This window comes from Dasypus novemcinctus, chromosome 20, assembly GCF_030445035.2.
Source record: "Dasypus novemcinctus isolate mDasNov1 chromosome 20, mDasNov1.1.hap2, whole genome shotgun sequence".
Lineage (NCBI taxonomy): Eukaryota > Metazoa > Chordata > Mammalia > Cingulata > Dasypodidae > Dasypus > Dasypus novemcinctus.
Window position 1 is genome coordinate 18,971,220 of NC_080692.1, and position 26,581 is coordinate 18,997,800.

General features: G+C 38.1%; 1 protein-coding gene across 24 annotated transcripts in view; it reads right to left on the reverse strand.

Moving 5' to 3' along the window:
* The window catches only part of ERC1 (ELKS/RAB6-interacting/CAST family member 1), a 661,999-nt gene that overhangs the window by 37,551 nt on the left and 597,867 nt on the right, over positions 1 to 26,581 (reverse strand). For all 24 annotated transcript variants that reach the window (XR_011646640.1, XR_011646637.1, XR_011646639.1 and 21 more), the window contains one exon: positions 19,381 to 19,569. Coding sequence is in view for 17 of the 24 variants with exons in the window: in XM_058282535.2 (XP_058138518.1) it covers positions 19,381 to 19,569 (189 nt within the window). In the remaining 7 variants the exon portion in view is untranslated. The remainder of the gene's footprint in view (positions 1 to 19,380; positions 19,570 to 26,581) is intronic.

The following is a 26,581-nucleotide window of genomic DNA, read 5'->3' on the forward strand; positions in this document are numbered from 1 at the left end:
ATTATGAGCTGCCTTAGTCAAGTAGAGGGAAAGACTGGTAGACAAGACAGGAATAACAGAATCCCCCTTCTCCAAGAGAAGTTAAGGAAGGAAATCGATGAAGGGGTCTTTTGTATCAAAGAGTTTTGGGCTAGACAGGTCTCTTAATATTCTTTCCAGGTCATTTCTCCCTCTTTACACAAACAAGATTATTCAACATTTAGCACAAAGCCAGGAGTTTTGCCCCACATATGTGTCTCTTTCCATGTGTACACCATAAGGCTGTTCTCAATATGGGAATGAATTTTAAATAATGTTTAATATCTGTGTAATTTCGACTATGTAAAAGAGTTTATCTCTTTTGTATTCAAATCCCCATTTTCTTCTTTCTTTTCCCAATTTAGTTTTAGGGGGCTTTATAAGAAGTAAAGCAGCAGTTTTGTGTCTTAGGGCCCAACCTATTGCCCTGTCAGCTCCTGTATTTCTCTTGTGGTGTGTCTAGTCAGCTCTTACCTATCTCCCTCACCCTTTCTTTTTTTTTTTTTTAAGCAAACTTTTCTTTGCCAGAGATTTCAACATTCAATTAGCAAGATATTCTGCTTTTGTATAAAAAAGTTAATGGCAGCTGTTAGAGAAAGAAGAAAGTGTCAGACTGTGTGAGAGCAGAGAGGAGAGAAAGAAAGTGAGGGTGCACCAATGTTTTTCTTATAAATTTGGCCAAGACACACACACACACACACACACACACACACACACAATCATTCCCAAGGCTGGTCCTGATACGGACACACATTTATCTTCAGGGATCTGTAGTTCTTTTTCCTGTACTGCTGGTCTTGCCTCCCTCAGCCTCTCACACTCAAAAAACTAAGCTGCTCTTAGTTTTTTGGACAAGAGTTCAGCATCTGAGCTAAGGAAACAAATTCAAACATCACAAAAAGAAGAAAGCCAGATCAGAAACATTTAGGCTGGGAACCAGAATAAAGTTTGTTGCCCACGAAGAAACATTCTTCTTCTTCCTTTCTTTCTTATCTTGTCTCTCTGCCCATCCCTTATCCCCTGACCGCAATAGCTCATATGCCATTTGGCTTACTTCTATGATACAACAATCTGTACAAATGCAGTCGAGAGAGAAGAATGAAATGTCATGTCTGTGACTGATGACTGATGCACTCCCTGAGTGGGAGGTGACCTCTAGGTTCTGTGTGCAATACTGCCTTAGCATTAACACCCCCTAATCCACCACGCTGAAAAAGAGGGGCCCAAGCCAAAGAGTGTTTGATCAAAATTGAGAAAACAAATGGAGAAGGAATCCAAGGAGACGACATGGTTGAGCCAAGTTTTGAAACAATATTTCCTGAAAATTAAAAATCGGACTGATTGCTGGGAAAGGGACCTGGAATACAAAGCTCAATGTGAAACACTGTGAGCTGGTTAATACAAGCTCATGCCAGTGTTCAGCTCCTGATGTGAGGCTGGCATTTATGGTGGGGGAAAGAAGAGTTTGTAATCTAGGGAGAAATTCCATTTTTAGCTTTCTAGCAGAATCTCCTACCAGTTAAACTGCTTCAAATAGTTCAAAGGGAGACTGGAGGTGGGATATGATTTTCTATTTGTTTTAAATTAAATTAACATTTTACACACAGGAAAATGTACAGATCTTTTAGTGCACATTTAAAATCTTTTTATTTAGAAATAATTTCAAGCACAGTAAAGTTACAAAAATAATATAAAATCAATGCAGAGAACTCTTTGTACTATAGTGCAAAGTGTACTATTTGATGAATTTTGATATGTATGTGTGCGCGCATGTGTATCTCTACATAACCACCACTTCAATCAGGATAGAACAAAACCATCATCCTAGAAAGTTCCCTTGTACCTTTCAGTCTATTCCTATCTCCACAGGCAACCCCCATTCTACTATTACCATAAATAAGTTTATCTTGTTCTTTAATACCATATAAATGGAATTGTACATTAATTACATATTCTTTTTTTACTGGTTTCCTTTAACATAATGTTTTTTGAGATTTATTCACAAAGTTGAATATAATAGTTCATTCTTTTTTATTGTTGAGTAGTAATCTGGTATATGATATAAAATAATTTTAAAAAACCTATTCTGTAATGGACATTTGGGTTGTTTCCTGTTTCGGGTTTTATAAATAAGGCTACTATGAACATTTTGTTCAAGTCTTTTATGTTTTTGCTTCGCTTAGGTAAGTAAGAATGAAATTGCTGGATCATAGGATAAATGTATGTCCATCTTATTTATTTATTTTTTCTTCCCCCCTCCCCCGCCCTGCTGTTTTTGCTGTTTGTATCCAATCGCTGTGTGATCTTCGTTATCTATTTCTCTTTTTGTTTTCCTCCTCTAGGTTCGCTGGGATTTGATACTGAAGACCTCTGATGTGGAGAAAACTTCCCTGTCAATTATGCCACCTCAATTCCTGGTCTCTGCTGTGCTTTACCCTGACTCTCCCCTTCATCTCTCTTTTGTTGTGTCATCATCTTGCTGTGTGACTCACTTGCACGGGCACTGGTTTACTGTGCGGGCACTCAGCTTGCTGTGCAGGCACTCTGCTCGCCATGTGGGCACTGACTCACCACGTGGGAACTTGTGTGGGCACTCAGCTCACCATGTGGGCACGTGGCTCGCCACACGGGCACTGGCTCGAAGCACAGGCATGCTTTCTCTTCTTTTTCACCAGGAGGCCCCAGAGATTGAACCCGGGTTCTCCCATATAGTAGGCGGAGGCCCTATCACTTGAGCCACATCTGCTTCCCTGTATGTCTATCTTAATAAGAAAACTGCCTAACAGTTTTCCAAAGTGTTGTGCCATTTTACACTTTCACTAGCAATGTGTCAGAGTTCTAGTTGCTCCATATACTTGCCAACATTTTGTATTCATTCATTCACTCCTGAATACCAGTATAGACTCACAGATTTCTATTTTATTCAGTGGGCTATAATATGTTATTGTTATAATCTGCTATCATTCTTTTATTTTGGTTCTCAAATTCTCCCAGATTTTGCCAGTGGGAGTCTTCTGACATATCCCCATCAGTCTTGGAACATTTTCTTACCTTCTGGTACAATAAGATATTCTGGGCTTATCTTGTACTTTTTCATACACAGCCCTAGCTTCAGTCATTTTTCTAAGGAACTCTGGTTATTTTGGGTTAAAAGGGCATCTAGAAACTAAGTAACTAGGTTCTTGTTACTAGCGTGTTATTGCTTCTAGGTTCTCTAAGCAGACAAAGCTAGGAAATAGATGTATGTATATACATAGACAAATACATAACATACGTAGACACAGAAAAATCTAAGTCTATTTCTGTATATGTTAAAAACCATAAGTTCACACCAATACCTCCACTAATAATCCAATATCACAGGATTTACTCTAGCCTTTACTCTTTCTGTATCTGTTACTCCTTCCTCCTATAGTGAAAAACATGGCTCCCATAATTCTTAATGTATTTACTTATTTGCTCAATCTCCTTGTATGTAAATAATCTTCCAACCATAGGAGCCATCTTCTTGGTCCTGACCTACTAGTTCTACCCATGCCAGGTGAATTTTGGCCTTGCTAAAAATGCTGGCCATGTGGGACGAATCATTAGCCTGAGCCTGCTAAACCCTCCAGCTGTGCTGGCAAGATCCTTGGTCCCACCTAATATATAGGGCCCAAACCTTGGATCCAGCTCTACTGCTAGACATGCTGGCCATGCTGACTAAATCCTTCCAGATATACCTGCCAAATCCTTGACTCCAGGCCCACTAACCATGCCGAAATGCACATGGCTCTGCATTTAAAAAGAACACCAAATATTTACATTCGGCTATCTGTCAGAGACTACATCTTTAAACTTACTGCTGCTTTACACATAAAATATTTGGTTGCAACTACTAATATTTAGAGTATTGCCTGAAGAATGTGCAGCTCACCAATTCCTTCAAAGACTTGAGAATTTATTCCTTAAACTAAATAATAAATTAGATAGTTGAATACTTAGGCAGCAGTACTTAAGGTCTCCTATAGCTTTGTATCTTTTTTTAATTGAAATGAATTTTGGTGTTTTGGTATTGGTGTACTTTGAGAGTTTTTTTTTTTTTTTTTAAAAGCAGCTCCATGAAGTTCACTGCTACATATAATGGAAGAATGTTGAAGATGTTGATTACAATTTGATTCTTTATTAGGACCCATGGGGAATAAATTTCAATCAGCTCTCAGGACTAGAAATAGTCATGTTTTTGCTGAGCTACTGGTTTGTTTTAATCTTGTGGGGATATGACAAACTGCATAACTAATGTTTCTTTCTTTTTTAAAAAAAGATTTATTTTTTATTTATTTCTCTTCCCTCCCTGCCTGGCCCCCCAGCTGTCTGCTCTCTGTGTCCATTTGTGGTGTGTTTTTCTGTGTCCGCTTATATTCTTGTCAGCAGCACTGGGAATCTATGTCTCTTTTTGTTGTGTCATCTTGCTGTGTCAGCTCTCCGTATGTGCGGCACCACTCCTGGGCAGGTTGCACTTTTTTTGTGGGGAGCAGCTCTCCTTATGGGGCACACTCCTTGCTCCCCTACACAGGGGACATCCCTGTGTGGCATGGCACTCCTTGAGCGCATCAGCACTGTGCATGGGCCAGCTCACCCCATGGGTCAGGAGGTCCTGGGTTTGAACCTTGGACTCCCCATGTGATAGGCAGATGCTCTATCAGCTGAGCCAAATCCACTTCCCCCCTGATGTTTCTTGATACTGCCTGACAGCTAATTCCTGGTTTCGCCTTGTTTTTTTTTTCTATCCTCGTTTTCCCTTGATTATCAGAATCATGGGTATGGGAAGGAAGAAGGGAGAACAAGGTCTTTAGGTGATTGTGATTAACCCTCCCTACCCCACAAGAAGTACTGCTCCAGAATCACTCAATCTGGAGTACTGTTAAGCTATAGAATGGAGGTCCTGATTATTTATTATGTCTTTCTGATCCATGCTCCCCTTAACCCTAAAGCTAGGCTAATATGATATTGTGAAGATAACATCTAATCTTATATATGAAAGATATAAAAACTATCTTGTGAACTAGATGAAAATATTTATCTCAAAACGGTAAAATAATGATTATTCTTTCATGTATACAAGATATTTAGAAATAATTTTTTCTTGACTATAATGTATCTCAGATCTGACCTAGTCCAAGTTTATTTAGTTGTTGGACTTTGACAAGATCAAAGCCAGAAGCAAAGTGGTCCTGAATTCATTATTTGAGTATGTTTGGGAAAATCTAGAGGTAGAAAACCTAAGGAATAGAACTCAAATACCAAATCTAGTTAGTCTATAGTGACTATCTGACCTTGGCCAGTGAGTGTAAAATCACAATACATAAAGTTTCTTCAAACTAGGATACTCTGACCCAAGAGCAATATTATGCTCCAAGCTGGTTACCACACTCACTTTATAACTACATGAGCTATTGCTCTGGTGACAAGCTGAAAAGTTGAAGTTTATTGTTGCAGGGAGATCATGTTATACAATGCAGCAGTGGATGAATAAGAGAGCCATAGGAGACTTTTAAATATTTCTTACTACATTATAAAGTTGAATACAACCACTTGCAACCATGAGAAAGATTATATATATGAGTACGGTCTTTCCAATATCTATACCTGTAAATATCTGGAGTATCCCACTCTGGTGCATTTTTCTGAAATTAAGGAATTGATGTGTAGCAAATGTTCAGTTCAGTACAGCCTTTTTAAAAACATATGCAATGTTTATGTTCACCCATTGTTTCTCCTCCCAAACATAGCAGGATCCAAATTCTTGGGCACTGTGAGAGTAACTGTTTGAATTTTAAAACCCCACACTATTTGCATTTATTTTCAAGGGAAAAACTATTGCTCTGCAAAGTTTCAATTGGAAATTTCCCACAATTTTCACATACTCGAACTAAGAATGGATGACTCTACTCCTTGAATAAATGTTAGTTCTATGCTAACAAGTGTCAATGCTGGACTCATGGAGACACTAACAAGATTTCCTGCACAAGAGCTGGTAAGTTTAGCAAAGAAATGAGGAGAAGTTAGAAGTGCAGTGTGGAAAACCTAGTGGGACTGGACCTGGAATTCCAATAAGTAAGTTATGATTCTTGAAGATAACAGATAGTGGTCAAATATGGGAATATCCCAAAATAACAGAGAATATGCTTAAATTTAAAACCGAACTTAATAAAAATGTCTTTTCAGTGCTAGGTCCATGCCACTTTGTATCAAAATTGCATTCTACTTTGACATTTCCTCTATTTCTTCAAAGAAAGTTTCCTTAGGATTCTAGGACCATATATAAAACCATATATGACTCCCATCTATCTGAGAAATTTAAACAGTGCCTCTTCTTTTAATACCAAGTGACTACAGAGTTTGGGTTCAGTAAATGATTAATAGAAAGATAGTCTGAAGCACATCTCATTCTGTAGTATGCCTGCAACCCATGTCTCGGGTTGTGTACTTATATCTTTTCTAGTTTCTTAATAAACTCTTTACTCTCTTGCTTAAAAAAAAAAAAGGAAAAAGAAAAAAAAAAAAAAAACCCAGAAAGATAGTCTGAGAAGCATACCATATATTTTAAATTTACATCACACTAAGCAGTACTGCATATTTTTTTAAAGAAAACATAAACATGTATTAAAAAGCTAAAAACGTGGACTGGAAAATACACAACAATTTAGTACAGCTTTTGTCAGTGGAGATGGAAGAAAAATTGAGAAGGGATACAAAGAGGACTTTATATCATTTAAAAAAAGCTGAAGCAGATATGGCAAAGTAATATTTGTTAATTCTGGGTACAAATGTGATGTTACATTAATCTCTACAATCTTCTGAATGCTTGAAATATTTCATTAAAAATAATTTGGTTTATGGAATGTGAAAAGCTACAGCAATGCATCTTTGTTGTTTTGCAAAAAAAAGCATGGGGGACTGAATTAAAGAAAATTTGATTGTTTATCTCATTTGGTTGTTGCAGAGCTCAAGTGATATCACATATAAGAAACTGCAGTATTTTTTGCATAGAAGGGACTGCAGTTAGTAACAATAAATAATCTCATTGAGTTGATAAATAATAAACATTCTTGTTTTTTTCAGTACTACTAAGATATTGTTCTATTATATCTCTTCAAGATGCCATTTATTTAGACTACTTATGCTTGCAACTGAAATTATTTCTGGGGTAATCACTGTAACTTATTAGAATGACAACTACTGGAACTAAGGTTCACAGCAGTCCTAACTAATTAATTTATTTTTTCAGCTCATACTTGAATTAGGAAATATTCTCTAAACAAATCTGATAAGCAAGTATTTTCCCCCAAGGCTATCAGAGAAGCACATTTTCTTAACTGTTAATTTCTATGACATACAGCCCATATAATGGTTACACTGTAATAAAACTATCGCTATTTGAAAAGTAATAATAATTTGGTATAACCACACACAAACAAGACAAATTAGCTTGTGGACCAAAATTTTAAGTATATATATTATATAAAAAGTAACAATTGTAGGTTTTCCCAGAGGAAACCTTCTTTTGGGATTCTCTGAAAAATATTTTTATGACCCCTGAAACATATATTTAGGACAGTTCTCTTGTATCACAACACTGATATAGAATGACAGGAAACTTGAAATTAAGAAAATCCAAACACAGCTAAAGTGTAGGGTCAAATTTTTTCATACCTAAGATTCTAAAACAAGGAAAAGTTCTAAGGCTGATGTGGGGTTCATCAAGCTGATTCTTGGTAAAATATCAACTAAAAATACTAGTGATAACAGCAATGTCAATTATCTATATGCATTGTAATTCTCACAACACTGAAAAGATGAAGGAACAGAAATAGAGATGTTAAGAAAACTAAGAATAAACAAGTAGGAAGTGGGAGTGAAAGATTACAAATTCAAGTCTATCTGACTCTAAAATACTGAGCCCTTCTCTTCCATAGTATACTGATGCTGATGCTAAAAGCATATGACACTCATTCACACACGCCTGCTGATCATCCATGTACCCATCTACCCAATCCAAACTAATAAATCGGAACCAAAGAAAACTTCAAAGAGCATGAAATTTGGAGGTAAACTTACAAAACTCAAAAATTAAAAATCATTTCTATGAGAGGTTCAAGGTAGAAAGCAATTCATCACATTTTGCCATCTAGCTATCTTATAATTATCATTAAGCTACCATAGGTACTTTGATAGGTTGGGAAAAAAACTCAATAGTACTATGGGGCTAAGTAATACTCTAACATTCAAAGATAGACTGTTTTACTTGGAGTGAATAAATTCCAGTTTGGTCAATTTTTTAATACCAGGAATAAAATGATAACAATTGTCATATTTACTAAACGAATCCTTATGGAATTCTGAAACAGTAACAAAATTTTACTTCTAAACTCCTTCCTAGGATCTGCCTTAAATTTATTCACAAAAGTGATTTTATTTTTTTTATATTTTTACGTATTTTTTATTTATTTCTCCCCTCCCCCCCCCAATTGTCTACTCTCTGTGTTCATTTGCTGTGTGTTCTTCTGTGTCCACTTGTATTCTTGTCAGTGACACTGGGAATCTGTGTCTCTTTTTACTGTGTCATCTTGCTATGTCAGTTCTCTGTGTGTACAGTGTTACTCACAGGCAGGCTTGGCTTTTTTCGTGCAGGGCAGCTCTCCCTGCGGGGCATACTACTTGTGCGTGGGGCTCCCCTATGTGGGGGACACCCCTGTGTGGCACAGCACTCCTTGTGTGCATCAGCATTACGTGTGGGCCAGCTCACCACACGGGTCAGGAGGCCCTGGGTTTGAACCCTGGACCTCCCATGTGGTAGGCCAGATGCTCTATCAGTTGAGTCAAATTCACTTCCCTCAAAAGTGATTTTAAATTTTTCAATTTTGTAACTCTGATCAAAATTTTATTTTCTCATCTCTAGATTTTTTTCAAGATAAAAATTTAGTAATCTTTTCAATCTATTTGAACTCATTATTTTTATACTTTATGATATATATAATTCAATGGGTTATACAAGAACAAGCACCAAAAGTGCAATTGCCTTGAAAAGAAAAAAAATTATGGAATTGAGAAAGCTTAACTACCATATAGGGAGAATCTTTAATAAAATGTTTCATGATTGAAAATAAGGTTCTGACATTCACTTCCTTTTAATTCACCAGCACAGTGTTTTGCTGTAACTATGCTACATGATTTAGGTAGGTAATGTTAAATCTTATACAATTCTGAGGAACACGTATTATCCCTATTTTAGTGTTAAAAAAAACTGAGGCCAGAAAGGTTAAAAAAGAAACTTGCTAAATGTCACACAGCCAGAAACAGAGTTGGGCACTACACCCAGATCTGTTGGATTCCAGTGTTATTATTTTTTCTACTATGCCACTCTGCATCTGTATATGTGTCTTATGTATGTATTTTTAAAGATGGGAATATGTTTATTGGGTTTAATTTCTGCATGGTTTAAGAAATTTTCCCAATTGGGTTAGCAGAAGGAACATCTTATTTCCCTCCTGATTCTCATGCTATTATTCTTTAAGGACATGAGAGATTACCTCCCCTGGCTTTTCAAAGATTTCACAGCCTCTTTCCAACCAGATACAAATTAAAGCACAAGTTACCTATCAGTACCCAGACAGCCTCAGAATGTCTACGCAATGAGTTGCTTTCTGCATCTCTCTTCTATATGAATTCTGTACAGAAATGTACAGAAAAAACACTGGAGGCTAAGCTTAATATACTCCAGCTGTCTAAGTAAGCAGAATCTGAGGGTCTTGGATAAAGAGAGCTTTGTGTAAACACGTGTAAACTTTGTGTAAGTGAGGACCAAGAGATGCTGAAGCCTTAAAATAGACCCTTTGTGCATTTTCTTACTTTACCTTGCAAGCTGACAATAATGTAAGTTTATAAGGAATTCACTTCTACTTAGAATACAGAAAACCCTAAAAGAACATTGCTTCTACTCTATCAACAAAAAAAGGCTGCATCATCTACAGAATCAGAATTTTTTGAGCCCATTAGAGAGAAGCCACAAGGTAACTAAATGAATGAATTCAAGGGTGACAAGCCTATCTAAAGAGAGATGGGACACACCTTTGGCAGAGCACAGGAGAAAGTGATGGCAGCCATAAAAGTGGGTAAGTAAAAAACAACAAAAAGTTCAACAAAGTCAGAGTACGCGCCAGCTTGACAGTTTAGAGACCCATGGATCCCTCGATGCAAAGGGGGTTTAAACCCACTTTCAAAATCTTTTCCGAGCCTCCACAGAGTGTTAGATAGACTGGGGGCAGAGCAGGAAAGATGAAAGTGCCTTCCCTCAATGGCACAGGCACGGAGGCCCTGCGAAAGTTTGAGAGCAGACCAGGACTACTGGAAAAATCTGTCCAGGTTCTGGGCCCTGCCAAGAGTACAGGTCGTGACTGGCTACCATGAGAAGACAGGCACACAAAATCCACCTGTATCCTGGACTCCATTCTTACATGAAGCAAAAACCATGTGCCCAGGAGGGGCAAGAAACACTTCTGTGCCTAGAGCCTGATCCCGTTTCGACAAGAAAAGCTGTCTGCTGTTGGCAAAGCAGGAAATCCTCATGGCCCCTCTTTCACAGCTGTCACAAGACAGGGCTAGAAACCCACACTACCTCTTGTACTGACACTAGGCAAAAGCAATCTGTCACTGAGGAAGAGACAGGAAGTCTATTAGTCCCTAAGATTCTGAACTGATTCAAAGCAGAAGTCTGCTGCTATGAGAAGGGGCAGGACATCTACCTGCAGTATAGTCCCTGCCCTGGGTTGATGCTGTTTGTTGCTGGGGGTGGAGCACGAACACTGAGACTGAGGCTGCCTGAGACTGAGATTGGAGCAGAAGAATGGAGAAACCACCCTTGCCTTCACCAGTCTTGCACTGAGTAACAAGTAAGAGCAGTCAACAGCTGGGACAAGGTCAAGAGCATGAAGGGTAGCACAGGCCTGCAGGACCTGCTGGAAGGTGAGTAAAGTGGGAAAGCTGAGAGAAACAGGCACTCCAGAACTCACGCTAAGCATGATAGTGGCAATCCATAACTGGAAAATTTAAAGCCCGTGGTGCAGTGAAGGTAACTATAGCAAAAACAAAACCTCAACCCAGCTCAACTACTGACACATCTGATTCAGTTCCCCATGCTAATGGCTTGACAGAAGAAGAGGAATGCCTATTTCCAGACATAAATAGTATTTACCTCAGCCTCTATTGTTTATACAATATTTAACATTTAGTAAATAATTATGAGATGCACAAAAAAAGCAAGGGAACTTGGAGATAGATTAGTAGGAATTATCCAAACTAAAACCTAACCAGAAAAAAAAAAAGTGGGAAAAAAACCCACAGAAGAACAGACCAAGCATCCAAGAGCTGTGGGACACTATCAAATATGTAACTGTAGTTCTAGAACTCCTTCTGAAATGTGCAGAAGAAACATTTGAAGGGATAAAGGCCAAGAGTTTTCCAAAATTAATGAAAGACAACAAGAAGATGCAAGAAACTCAGAGAACCACAAAATGGAAAAATATAAGAAAAACACAGCAAGGCACATGACTGTCCCATGGCTGAAAACCAAAGATAAAGATAACATTTTGAAGGCAGCCAGAAAAAATAGAAATATTATATATAGGGGGTGAAAAAAGATATAAGAATTACAGCAGGGAAGCAAATGTGGCTCAAGCAGCTGGGTACCTGCTTACCACATGGGAGGTCCTGGGTTTGGGTTCCCGGTGCCTCCTAAAGAAGATGAGCAAGACAGCGAGCTGATGTGATGGGCTGGTGTGGCAAGCTGACACAGTAAGACAATACAGTGAGATGATGCAACGAAGAGACACAGCAAGGAGGAAACATAATGAGACACACAACAAGCAGGGAGTGGGGTGCATGGCACAAGTGACTGAGTGCCTCCCTCCCACATGGGATGTCCTGGGTTTGGTTTCTGATGCCTCCTAAAAAGAAGAGGAACAGAGAGCAGACAGTGAGCACAAAACAATGACGGGGGGGGGGGGGGGGGGGGGCGGGTAGGAGGAATAAATAAATAAAATAAATCTTAAAAAAAAAAAAAAGAATTATAGCAGTCCTCTTGACAGAAACTATACAGGCCAGAAGAAAATGAAACAGCACCTTTAAAGTATTAAAATACAAAACTATACCCAGAGAAAAAGACTTTCTAAAAAGGAGGTAGGAAAAAAAGACATCTTTTCAGACAAATAAAACAGATTTCATCACTAGCAGACATGTATTACAAGAAATTTAAAAGGAATTTCTTCAGGCAGAGGGAATAAAACAGATGGAAGCAAAAGGTTGTTAATCTTTAGAAATGAATAAGTTCTCTCCCCGCCTTAGCGCAGGACAGCACTGATGGCAGTCTGACCCTACCCAACGGAGACAACATGGCTGCAGCCGACCGCAACACCACGCCGCGCCCTGTGGCGGTGCTCCTCAACAAGGAAGTGCTGTTTCCTGTGCATAAAACTGAGGGGTGTGTGCTGGGAAAGCCTCCAAAACCTGCGTGGAGGTTCTGAGCACATCCCTGATTTAGGAGGCAGACAGGTTCCCCTTTGTCAAAGGAAAAACAGCAACAGACAGGATTAAAGAGGAAACCGGTGTGAAGCATGTTGACAGAGCTAAATACTAATGTATGTGCCTGTGTGAGATGTGGTGGGCAGGAAAGAGGATGTTGTGACAGGGAATTCAGAAACATCTGGAGGCTCTGCTATGCACTGTCTTCAGCACAGGTAGACAGCAGGGAAGAAGATGGACAATGTGTCCCGCCCTCACAGAGCTTATCAAGGCACTGATGGGAGAGAGACAAGAATCAAAACAGGAAGCAGATGTGCCTGAAACAACTGGGCTCCTGCCTACCACATGGGAGATCCCTGGTTCGGTTCCCAGTGCCTTCTAAAGAAGACAGTGAGGTAGTACAATGGGTAGGCGTGGCAAGCTGATGCAACTAGATGATGCAACAAGAGACACAAGAAGAAAAGTACAATGAGAGACACAACAAAACAGAGAATGGAGGTGGCTCAAGTGATTAGGTGCCTCCCTCCTGCATCAGAGGTCCTGGGTTTGATTCCTGGTGACTTCTAAAGAAACAAGGAAGAAGAACAGGTACAGCAAGTGTAACCAATGAGGGGGTGGCAGAAATAAATAAAATCTTAAAAAATATATATATGTAATCCCTTTAATTTTTACATAAAAATACTGTTCCAAGTAACTAATAGAGAAATTAAAAATTATAAAAAAAGAGAAATGAATAAAAAAGGTGAAAGCACAACATATAGTGTGTAACTAGCAGTGCTATTATATGGGTATGACAGTGGTTGAAAGGGAAAGTCTAAGGTCATGTATATTACTAGAAGGAAAGCTAAAAAATTTAACATGGGACTATACAGCATAGTAAAACCTCATGTGAAATATGAATATGGGTAATGTTGCATATACAAGACTTTTTCTTTGAAACTGAACAAATGTAAGTTAATGTTACAAGATATTAATAGCAGGCAGAAAAAAAAAAACCCCACATTATGCTAAGTGAAAGAAACCAGACACAAAGTACTACATATTGTATGATTCCATTTATATAAAATGTAAATATAAATCAATTTATAAAGACGGAATTAGATTAGTGGTTATATAGATGTGGCAGTTTGAAATTATGAATCCCCAAAAGAGAAAGATTATGTTTGTAAACTAATCTATTCCTCTGGGTGTGATACCCTTTGACTGTTTTAAATTCAAAGGTTTTACGTTTACTCGGTAAAATCAATTTAGGGCTTTTGTCTCAGGATGCGTTCCTGTCCCCTTGGTGGGCTGATATAAATGGACACTCAAGAGACACATAGGAAGAGAGAAAGCTCTGTCATGTTTGATCCTGGGGCAGGGAGAGATGAGCCATTTGCCTGACAGTTTGCAGCTGAAGGGAACAGAGGAGCTGAGCAGATGAGAAAGCCCAGGGAGAAACCAGTCCTATGCTGGAGACCGATACAGGAAGCCCTAAGAGACCAGGTAGAGATCGCCTGCCATCTCATGTGGCAACTGACTTTGGTGAGAAAGTACCTCTTATGGTACCTTGAGTTGGCCTTCTCATGGCCTTAGTAACTGTAAGCTTTTACCCCAAATAAATGCCCTTTATAAAAGCCAACAGATTTCTAGTACTTTGTATCAGCACCCCTTTGGCAGACTAATCCAATAGGGCTGGGATAGGATAGGGGGATTGAGAGTGACTGTTAAGAGGTGTGGAGTTTTTCTTTTTTGGAGTAATGATATTTTTCTAAAATGTTTTGTGGTGATGAATACACAATATTGTGATTAGACTAAAACCCATATACACTTTGTATAGACTATGGTATGAGAATATATCTCAATAAAACTGCTTAAAAAACCAATTACTTTATTAAAAATAAGATGGAAAGTTGGATCTAAACAAAAAAATTTAAGAGTGCTGAAAATGGTAAATATGAGTATTTATAAAAGACATTTTTTTTAAAGATTTATTTTATGTATTATCTCCCCTTCCCTCTTGCTCCTCCCCGCCCCCCCCATTGTCTGCTCTCTGTGTCCATTCACTGAGTGTCATGTGGCACTGAGAAACTGTTGGTTTTTTTGTGTGTGTGTCATCTTACTGATCACCTCTCCGTGTGTGTGGTGCCATTCCTGGGGTGGGTTGCGCTTTTTTCATGTGGGGCAGCTCTCCTTGCAGGGTGCATTCCTTGCGCATGGGGCACCCTTATACGGGGGACACCCCTATGTGGCACGACACTCCTTGTGCACGGCAGCACTGCACATGAGCTAGCTCACCACACGGGTCAGGAGGCCGTGAGTATTGAATCCTTGGACCCTCCATATGGTAGGTGGACGCTCTATCAGTTCAGCCATAACCACTTCCCAAAAGACATTATTTTTCTAAAATTCCCTTAAAATGTAATAGACTTTCTAAATAGAAAAAAACAGTAACAATGGACTGTGAGGCTTATAACATGTAGAAATAAAAATAGCATAAAGTTTGGGACATAGAAAATAGAAGTACACTATTGAAAAGTTCTTATACTACACATGAAGTGGTATACTATGGTAAGTTAAAGATGTATACTATATACCATAATGCGATCATTAAAACCCAAACAAAGAAAACAAAAAAAGCATATGGGGTATAGGGTAAACGAAGGTAGAATGCCCTTTCTGTGAACTGAGGCCCTGAAAGGAGGACGGGTTGGTCTAGCCAACCACCTGACCCTCATAAACAGGGAGTTGGATGTAAGGATTGGAGGAACACCTGTGGTAATAATCAGGAGGTTTGGTAATTGTTAACTAGTAACCCTTGTGTCCTGCTGCTTTGTAACCTTATAAAAGTCAACCATGTCTACTGATGAGGCGAGCATGGCATGGAGGCCACCACTGGGTCCTGTAAGTGGGCAGAGGTTCTCTTGGCCTGCCGCCACCAGGTTATATTTATAAGTAATAAAGGTATGACTGATGCTGAGCTCCCATGTGGTCATCTATGGAATATCAAAGTATTTGGTCAACCTTCCTGGGCTTGACCTCCTGCTTTACAGTGGGTATAGCTTATAAGCCACTAGTGGGGACCATAATATATAATTAATTTGAAAGAAAGCAGGGAAAGAGGAAAAGGTAACAAATTGCAGATGTAATCAATAGAAAATAAATAGATGATAGCTTTAATCCAAGTGTATTGATAATGACAGCAAGTACAAATGGTCTAAACACTTCAGAAGACAAAGATTGAACAATTGGATATGCTAGCTGCAAAAAACTCACTTAAAAAATATAAAGGCAGATATCTTAAAAGCAAATGAACAGAAAATGATTTGCCATGCACATACTAATCTAAAGAAAGCTGGAGTGGTTACATTAATATCAGACAAAGCATACTTTGGAAAAGGGAATATTATCTTTGAAGAGGAATGCTGTATAATGATAAAAGTGTCAATTCATCAAGAAGACATATAACAATTTTTAATATGTATGCATGCAACAGAGCTTCAAATATATATAAATTTAAAAAACTATAGAACAGGAAAGAAATTTTTTAAAAAAATCCACAAATTGGGTTAGTATGATAGCTAGCCTGTAAGATGGCAAAGGAAACAAAGCAATTCTGGAAATCTTCAGAAGTAAGGTTACTTTTTAAGACTCCTATAATAAACCAGGTGTTACAAATTATAGGGTCAAGACTCAGAGTGGAGAATATTCTACACTGATTTCTTATATCAACAGTGGGACTATCCAAAGCTATTCAATGGTACTGAGGAAAGTGTCTTGCTAAGCATTCTCTACATTCATTGTACTATGCTAGGTACTTTAGAAATATGACATGGTTCTGATAGTGAAGGAAATTTATAATCTAGTTGGAGAAATAAGAATCAAAATATGAAAACCTTATGAAATAAACTACAAAACTGCAGAATTTACTAGAATTCACCTATTCACTTAAGTTATTGAACAAGTACTGAGCACCTGGTATCGTGTTAATTTTAAGATGAAAATGATATGGTTTCCTCCCTCAACAAGCAGGCAGCCTAGAATGGGAAGCTAGATATGAAAACAAATAAAAACAAGTGTTATAGGTACTAGAGATGCCTAAAAGAGGGAGTGGCATATTTTCCCTGGGGTTTCAGGTAAGAATGCATGCAAGAAATGAATTCTGAGATGAGTTTTCACAGATTCCAATTTAGGCATTCTTCAGGGAGATGAGGGAGGGGAGGGCATACCAGGCAGAAGGATCAGTATGAACAAATGACAGTAGTATGAAATAGTCCAGCTCTTTTTAAAAAAAAACTGTAAGTGGTTTGGTATGTTTCAAGGATAGGGTTAGAAGAGGAATGCATTTAGTGATTAGGTCAAATGAAAGAAGGCCGTGTATGATATAAGAAACATAGACTTTATCCTGCCTACCTTCTTTCCTCTTCTCTCTGTCTCTCCTAGTCAATAAATATTTATTGAACAGCTACTATATGCTACACACTGTTCTTCGTATAGAGGATACAGTATTGAACAAGACAGACAAGTCTCTATCTTGGGGATGGTGTTAGATGATGCATAGTGGCACAGAAGTCCACTAGGGAAACAGATGTGAATAATACAGATGTTAGGAACAGAAAGCTCTATATCACAAAAACACAAACAAAACATACACATAAAAAGTAATACACATATTTAGCAGTGACTCATATCTCACGTTTTGGACTTCAAAGACTAAAGTCAAAGCTTGATCACTATATTTTCACAGGCAAATCATTTTGTACTGTTAAAGGTCATATTTGTCAATGTCCTGCATTATTCTCTTAAACTATTACTTGAGATATTATGGAGGCAGAAATTTGGTTGACTTCTCCACTAATCTGTAGTGGTTACAGAGAAACTTACCAAAGGTGGTGGTAGCTGCTGTATTCCTTTCTGGATGACCTAATGTAGAGTGAGTTACCTTATGGTGCACTGTGGGAACACAGGCTCAGGTACACAAGAGACTCCCAGAAAATGACTGCTTTATTACATATATGGTGCAAAGAGTTCAAAGGGGCAAGGTAAAAGAGCTGACCACGGCCAACTGCTCAGGTCAGGGTCTGTGGATGATTGCTCTGCATGCCCCACTTCACATTGAAGATGAGGGACCAATTGTGGCTGGTCTCCCATGGAGGCCAAGTGCTTGACAGCTCTGCATACCTTGTTTTGTGTCAAGAGATGAGGGACACCTGCACTGCCATAATGCTGGGATTTTATACACTCCAGGGGAAGGTGGCTCTGCCATTGAGCAACCTTTGTGCCCTGGCAAGCATCTAGTCTGTATGCCTGCCTGTCTCTGGTGAAATACAAATATACCTGCCTGCAAACAAGCATAAATGCAAACAAATGAAACACCTGTACACAAACAAACAAGAGTGGAAACAAATACTTGCATGCAAACAAGCAAGAGGAGAAATGAAGGTGGTTAGCAAGGGTAAAGTGGGGGCAGGCGAGGGCTGAGAGATGGCTGTTGAGTGTGTCTGTGTCTTCCCCAGCCCCCTAAGTCATCTGTATCCCAGGAAATACTGCAGAAGATATAATTTTACACACCTCAAAGAATAACTTCAGTAACTGAAGTACATTCTCAATCAAGTGGAAACATGACAGTATTAACAGAAATTATGTATATGAGCAAAATTGTTTTGATGACTGCAGTAGCTTGATTGTAATATAATGTACAACGGTGAATCTATTAATGAGTTCCTGGTTTCATTCACTCAAAACTTTCTGAAAAATTCTTAGTTTGGAATTTTCTATGCTTGGTCTCATCCCTAGGATTTTGGTCCCCCTGACCCCACCTCCTAGAAGGACTGTTAAGTCTATCCAGGCATATTTGAAATACAGAACTTTTTCCACTTTAAAGATAAACAATTTTACAAACAATTTAATGTCAGTTAAATTCTGATACATCACTGTTTGGTGTGCAAAATTTTTGAAGTCTCTAAAATGAACTAGTCATGTGCTTATTTCTGGTGGGCTTTCAGTTGCATCATCACTATGTGGTTATTAAGAGCAAAAAGAGCTCTTTGGTTGGTCTGGTTTTAGTCTGTAAAGGGCTGGGGTATCCTCAACCTCTACTGATAAACCAGGAGCAAAAGGAGCTTGGAACTGATGTTTTAAAAACTTCCCTCTCCATTTCTCTCTTTATTTCTTATTTCTCAGTGTTCACTCAATTTTTCTTTCTTTCACTTTCCATATTTACTGAATATCCCTATCCTCATCCTGTTTTGTTTCTTTTATTCATGATTTTTGTCTCCAGACTAGATTTCTCATTTCTTTATTGAATTAGAAATCACATATATGAGAAAAGAGAATGATTGTTATCATTACAGACAACCGTAAACAAAAATGGAGTATAGGAGGCTAACCTAAGCTAATCCATCTAATGGTTCTTTTACTTAAAATCATAAAGTATGTTGTAAACCATAGTTCCCTAGAAACAAGCAAAGATACAAGCTGCTGATTTGTCAAAATTTCCTTATCTAAATATTCTTAATTCAGACTTTCCTTCAGTGGCCATAATTATTCATGGCCATTATGTCTATGTAACAACCTATGGCATGCTAACAGATTGTCCTCAATCTACTCTCTCCTAAACCACCCTTTTCTGATACCTGAGCAAGTTACACTGAGGGAAGAATAAAGTGGCACTTCCTTCAAAAGGTAATTCCTAATTATCTGTTGAACAGTTACCTATTTCTAAGAATCTAAACACTGAACTCTCCAAGGTGGCTTCTAATGCATCAGTCTAAATCGCTGGTGAATTTTAATAGGCTCTTGTGAAAGCGCACATGAGAGACTTACTTGATCCTGGGTCATCTTCTGCAGCTCATTCTCCCAAGCTGCCTGGTCATCATACAAGTTATAGGAAGCTGGTGGAGTGAGTCCGCGAAGGATCAGGGGGTCTCGATCATGGCAGAGGGCTGTCAGGTGTCCAATATACAACTTTAATTTGCTTCTATTTTGGTCAAGTTCTAAGAGGGGCTGGATGATCTGAGTTGGAAAAAAATGAGGAAAGTCAAGGTCAATCTACAATGAGAAGTTCAAATATTCTTGATGTCTCCCAAGTCAAAGAAAACTGACATAAGGCCAAAGCTCTAATGAAATCATCAGGATTATAAACAGTCCCACATACTATTGCACATTTATACTGTCACATCCAACCACCATTTGGGATGGGGGGGGGCGGGATAGGGAGAAAATATTGGCTTAGTTTATCAACCTGAGAACAAAAGTGCTGAATCTAGGCAGAAGATTAAGCACAGGGCTAACTTGTTTTTACAGAGATGACATTCCTGATACAGAAAGATTCTAGTTACCTCACAATTTCTCTTTTCATTTGTTTATGAGGAGATTAGACAAAAACTGCTAGTGAAATTTGCTCATCTGAAAGCTTTGACTACATATACTTCATGTGTTCCTTCAACTCCTGGAATGGAAGAAAAATTCTGCCTCTAGAGAAGGTGCATGTTTTTCTTGGCCAAGAGATGTGATGAGTGAACTCATTACTAAATCTGCCTCATCTTGGCTTAAGCTCCCCTCATTAATTTCACAGAGGCTATCCTATATTCTTTTTAAACAGTGATGGATAAATCCTTATATAATACCAAACACTTGACTCATAGCCAAAGACTCTGACATTCTTAGTTGTAACACTGGTTCTATGTTTTTCGTGAAAAACAGACCTGCTCTGATTTGCTTTTTCTCTATTCCTTTTACCCTGAATAACTATCCCTTTAACTCCCCCTGGAAGCACACTAAATGACTGCTGACTTCTGCCCCAGAATTTCATTCGACAGCTTCTGTGACAATACTCTGGCAAGGTATTTAGTAGTTGGTCAAAGCCTGGGGTGTTTAGGAAGAGAGTCAGGCAAGATCTCACATCTTAGAGCACTAAAGTGTTAGAGCAGCATCTGCTTGATACAGAGCAGCTGTGAAAGAATGCAAAGTCCTGCCAAAATGCTGGCAAATCTCAAAATGTTCTCAAGGCTTCCAAGACAGAGGTTTGCACCTGTTGCATGTCACCAGTCTGGCATTATTCATCAAAAGCACACTTTTGACCTACCTAATGAATGAGGAGTTCAATAATCTTCAGGTCAACCAATACAAGGCCTGGTATTACTTTCAACAGTGACACTGTTTCCTCCCTGGCTCCCTCAGACAACTGCTCTTGCCATTTTCCTTTATTGCTTTGTAATAGTTTTTTAAATGAATAAAGACTATTATTATTTTTTAAGGAGGTATTGGGGATTGAACCCAAGACAAGTTTTATGGTTTTTAAATAATGAAAGTAACACATATTTTACCTTGGAAAATTTGGGAAAAAGTACAAAGGAAATAAAATTGCCTATAGATATTCTATCACCAAAAAATAATCATTTGCAATATTTTGATGATTTTCTTCCAAGTCATTTTACGAACTTACACACATCAACTTTTAACAATATCATCCTCACATTTTACTTGATACATTGTTTTCTCATTTACCATTATATATATATATATTTAACAAATCAGTTTTATTGATACATATTAATATACAATTCATCCAGTGTACAATAAATGGCATTTACCATTATAATTTAAGTGCTGTTCACAACATTACTTATTCCTAGAAAATATGATTTTAATGGCTGCATAATAAATATACCATATTCCCTTTGTTTCTTATACTATTTCCAGGAAATAAGTATCGTAAAGAGAGTGAAAAGCCAGGCTCTGTAGTTAAATTTTTCTTTGGCTTACTCAAGAGAATCTTTCAGATTCTCCCCTAAGAGAACAAAAAACAGGAAAAAAAGAGGAATATTGTTAGACTCTTACATAACACAATGTAACATAGGACCTAGGGCCTGGCTAGAGAAACCAGAAAACATAAATCAATTTAGCATTACTTTTATTTTTTTAAACTCACATACAAGTCTATAGGGAGAAAGGCTAAACACTAAGGGGCTGCTGTGGAAGGTTCATGGGCTCTGAAAGAGACCCGTAATTAGGGGCTCAACATACCAGTTCTGTGCTGGCATCTCCTATCTCTGACAAGCACATCAACACTGCCAATCACAGACGGCAGAGATTGTTTCAATCAAGCGGAGGATCAGGAGGGTGGGAAAGTTGGATAGTTTTACGCTAGTACCACTAACCTCTACAGGAAAAAAAAACCAAACCTGCATTTTATTTCATAGTCACTGTAGAAAATACAGAAAGAATTCCAAAGTGCAGTCTTTAAAGGCAATTTAAAGGCACTATTCCTTTAAATGCATGTATACTTTGCATTTCATTAACTACCCTGTCCAGTTGTAGTTCTACCACCACAGGCCCCATGACTCTAAGTGTTGCAGTCCTATGTCCTTTCCCATTTTTTTTTTTTTAAGTTTGGCATTCTTTATCTTCTTTTACAGATATTGTTTAAAAAATCACTTTTGGGATTTCCGTTGGGTTTGTGCAACTTATTCCCATTTCTTAGGGAATATGTATTTATATAGTTGCACATTATAAAAATGCCATATCTGGGTTGCAAGGCTGAAGCAGCTGATACATTAACATGATAGTACTTTTGTACTCTGAAATTTTTCAAAGTCTAACTGAAAACTTAAAAAATAATTTGATTCTCTCCCCGCCCTAGGATAAAAACTCATTCCATGCAATGGCCAGGAGGTCTGTCCTTTCTTCTCCTGTCAAAGGGAATGGCTTAAAAAACATGAAAAAAACAAACACTACAGCTTTTACTATGTGAAAGTATATGAAACTGCCCAAATAACATCATCCTCAAATCTATCCACAAAAAAATAACTTTGGCCTCTTGAGACACATTAACCCCGTCAATCACGTAGGAATGTACTTATCTCTTCCTTTTCTCCCCTATCTAACTTGAGAAGCCCACTTAGAAAAGAAATTTCATTTCCCACATGGTAGACCTACCAATGCCTAATCTTAAGAGAAAAGAGTGACACTTGCCAAGTAGAAAGAGGATTGCCTTACAGGATCCATAAGTGATATCTTTTGTCTGCATACAACCTTAGTATACTGGCAAGGGGTCCTACCAAAAACCATCAGAAATGCGGTCAGGACCTTAGCTGTGCAGAACTGTAGTTATATGTCTGATGTGCACTGGAGAGAAAGAAGTTAAGAAATGTATTTGTCAAGACAATTTTGCTTATATCAAATACAATGCCAAAACATCAATATTCTCCCAATCCTACATTTACCAAGTTGTTAAAGATAAAAATTTAAATTATAAAGAGGGATGAATGATTTCTGGTTTAGCTACTAAGAGTTTCATTTCTTCTTGTAAGGATTTGTTTGCTTATATACTAGATTCTCAAACAGGTTTCAAAGGCCAGCATTCAATGGCAATACGGTGAGAGGACCAGTGGTCTTCTGAAGGTTTATTTAGCCTCCTTTCTGCTTAAGTAAGGTTAAATGGCTAAAGTTCTTTTGTAAGACAGATGAGTTATTCCTGTATTGTTCAATACAGATAATAACAGAAGTTTCTACAGGGTTTCATTTCTGAAACTCATTTCTCTATGAGGTCTGAATGCACTTTCTTGGACCATTTGACTTTTCAATATCAGGATGATTGGATATGCAGAGCAAAAGGCCCTTAACCGGTCAATTACATGGCCTGCTTTTCTGTTTCCATACTACTGTTTCTATGTCATTTATTTATTCTAAATGTAGATTAGCTTGTTGCAACACAATCTAGGAACTCATTTTGAGAGATATGGTATATCTTCATCATAAAGACTGTACTGATAGGTACTGAATATTATTTGTGACTTAAGGTATTTTCCCTGGGGTACTTTTATTGTTTGGAAGATGCCAATTAGTTTAAGTTAACATTTACTGAGCACTTCTTACTGGGTTGTAAATTACATTTTTCTTCTGTGGCTAGTTCACTGGCCTGAAATGCCTGAAAAATCTTTTTGTTCTTTCTACCTGTTGAAGTCTTCAGAGACAGGTTTGACAGTCAGTATATTATTTTTTAATTAATTAATTAATTTCTCTCCCCTCCCCCCCAACCCCAGTTATCTGTTTTCTGTGTCTATTTGCTGCGTCTCTGTCCGCTTCTGTTGTCGTCAGCGGCACGGGAATCTGTGTTTCCCTTTGTTGCGTCATCTTGTTGCGTCAGCTCTCCGTGTGTTTGCGGCGCCATTCCTGGGTAGGTTGCACTTTCTTTAGCGCTGGGTGGCTCTCCTTCCGGGGTGCACTCCTTGCGCGTGGGTCTCCCCTACGCAGGGGACACCCCTGCGTGGCAGGGCACTCCTTGCGTGTATCAGCAATGCACGTGGGCCAGCTCCACACGGGTCAAGGAGGCCTGGGGTTTGAACCGGCATGTGGTAGACAGACGCCCTAACCACTGGGCCAAGTCTGCCGCTGTCAGTATATTATTAACTGCATGAATATTAATGGATAGTTTTGATTTCTACTTGGGCTACTATTACACTGCTATCTCTCAACAAAGACTACATGAAGAAAGTTCCAGAATAACAGATGAACTTCCAGACATTATTCCCTAAGGAAATTCTTGTCCAAAGCCTCCAGCAGAAAGCTAAACTCTGAAAAGTAAAAAAGGTGGTGAGGGAATAAAATTTATCAATTCAGACTCAAAATCTTTTTTCCTCTCAATAATTACGAGTATCTTCTTGATTGTACTTCATGATAAGGAAGATGGAGGATAGTGTTAGGCCTCTCGACAAAAGTTTGGAGTTTTGTGTTATGTTCTCATTTCTATAGAGGTTATTTTGTGAAAGAAGATTTCTTTGGAAAAAAAATAAGAGTAAAATCCTATATTTTTATTACACTGATTATATACTATACTGCATGTCAAATCACTTACATTGAAACTAAAAAAATTACATAACTTGCTTAAGAAACATTTACTGAATGCCTTGTGGGCATGGCATATCCAGTTTTAGTTAATGGGGATATGAGGAATAAAATGTTGCTGTACTCTATTTTTTTTTAAATCATGAGGTAACAGAATTACTATGTTAAGTGTGTATTAGAATTAAAAGGTACAAATTCCATTATTTATCTCTTTTAATTTCAATTTTGAAGTTTACTTCAGGTAAACTCTTAAATTGCTAAATAAAATCCTTTGCCTTGATCTGAGACTTAGTCCGACTTAGTTTTTAAACATAAGGTTATGAAATTCAACAAGTTTTTCTTAATGGCCTCTGAGGTCCAACCTCTTAAACAAACAGGCTTTCAATCTGAAACACAAACAAAAGGATAATTAATGGATTCCCAAATGTTTTTAGTGCTATGGTCCTTACTCATCTTTAATCCTAATATATAGAAATATATATACACACACACACATTTCAGAATAGTCCTCATTTTATACTTTGCCTGCAAGAAATATACTGGGCAAAAATATACGTAGCAGGTCTGCACCCTCAGAATAACTTGTAAAGCAGTCAATGCTTCAGGATAGTTTATAAAAAGATATACCTATTTAAACCCATCAGGGAACAAACTTTATTGTTAGCATTGAGAATCTGAAAAGTTTCAGCAGCTTTATATTGTTTCAGCAGCTTAGCTGGAGGTCGATAGTGTTTACAAAAAAACCTATTATAACATAGCTGCCTTTATTTTAGGGGTAAGTCAATAATCTTCTAAAATTTCAGGAAAATTAAAAGATAACCTAGTTAAAACTAAAGGCAAGAAACTTCAGAGCTCCAAATCCTAACTCCCATTTCATTTTCCTCTGTCTTGCATTTAACTTCCGGAACAAAAACAAAATGAAAAAACGAAGAACTCAGAACAATGTTACTCAGAATAGTGTTTAGCAAGTACTTAGAATACTAGTTTTACTAAGCTTCCCTTATAGATAACCTCCTATTATTACTTGTTTAATTAGTCTCAATACATTTTCTCATTCCTCTCATCTATATACTGGTTGAATGAGAGAAACAGTAAATACTAAGTTATCATTGGGAGTTTAAGATGTCACTGAGATGGATAAATGTTCATCAGACATCTCAGTACTAAAAGAAATACATGGTTCTAAAAGTAAAAATCCCTCCAAAGGTTTTTAATTGGAAAGGTTTTATGGTTTGCTACAGTATATGTGTGTCTTTGAAAATTGCAAAAGGTATATACAGGCTTTGAAATAGGAAGATGGAAATCATTTCTGAAAGTAACAAAAGCTCATTTTCTCTTAGCTTAGAAATATATATTTTTTAAAGATTTTATTTGTTCCCCCTCAATCCCTGTTGTCTACTCTCTGTGTCCATTCGCTGTGTGTTCTTCTGTGTCTGCTTGCATTCTCATCAGGCAGCTCTGGGAACTGATTCTGGGACCTTCTGGAGTGGGAGAGAGGCAATTACTCTTTTGCGCCACCTCAACTCCCTGTTGTGCTACCTTCTTGTTTTCTCTCCTCTGTGTCTCTTGTTGTGTCATCTCGCTGTCCCAGCTCTCTGTGTTGGCTGGCACTCATGCGCGGTGCAGCTTTCCCGCGCTGGGTGGCATTCCCATGCCGGATGGCACTTCTGCGTGGGCCAACATTTCCCTGTGGGCTGGCACTCTGCATGGGCCAACTTGCAGCATGGGCCAGCCTGCCCTTACCAGGAGACCCTGAGCATCGAACCCTGGGCCTCCTATATGGTAGATGGGAGCCCAATTGGTTGAGCCACATCCATTTCCCTAGCTTAGAAATTTATTGTCAATTTTCTTAAAGTATGCTGCATTATCACTCCAACAAAACATCTCTTATTTCCTGACTCAGATATGAAAAGAAAAAAATCTGTCCTAAAAGTTGTAAAAGATAGCAAAGTTTAAAATAAAATCAATCTTGAAATCTCAGCTATAGCACAGTTAACTGTATTCTACCTAGCCAATCTTTATTCAGTAAAGACCTGTCCAATCTTATGCATTCTAATAAATGCTATTCAAATTAAATCTAAGGCATGTAAATAGTTAGCAGAGTTTTGGGGGCTTGAGCTTGGTGAGCGAAGAAAATCTCCTGCTAACGTGCTTATGTAGGAAGTTAAGGTTGTAGGTA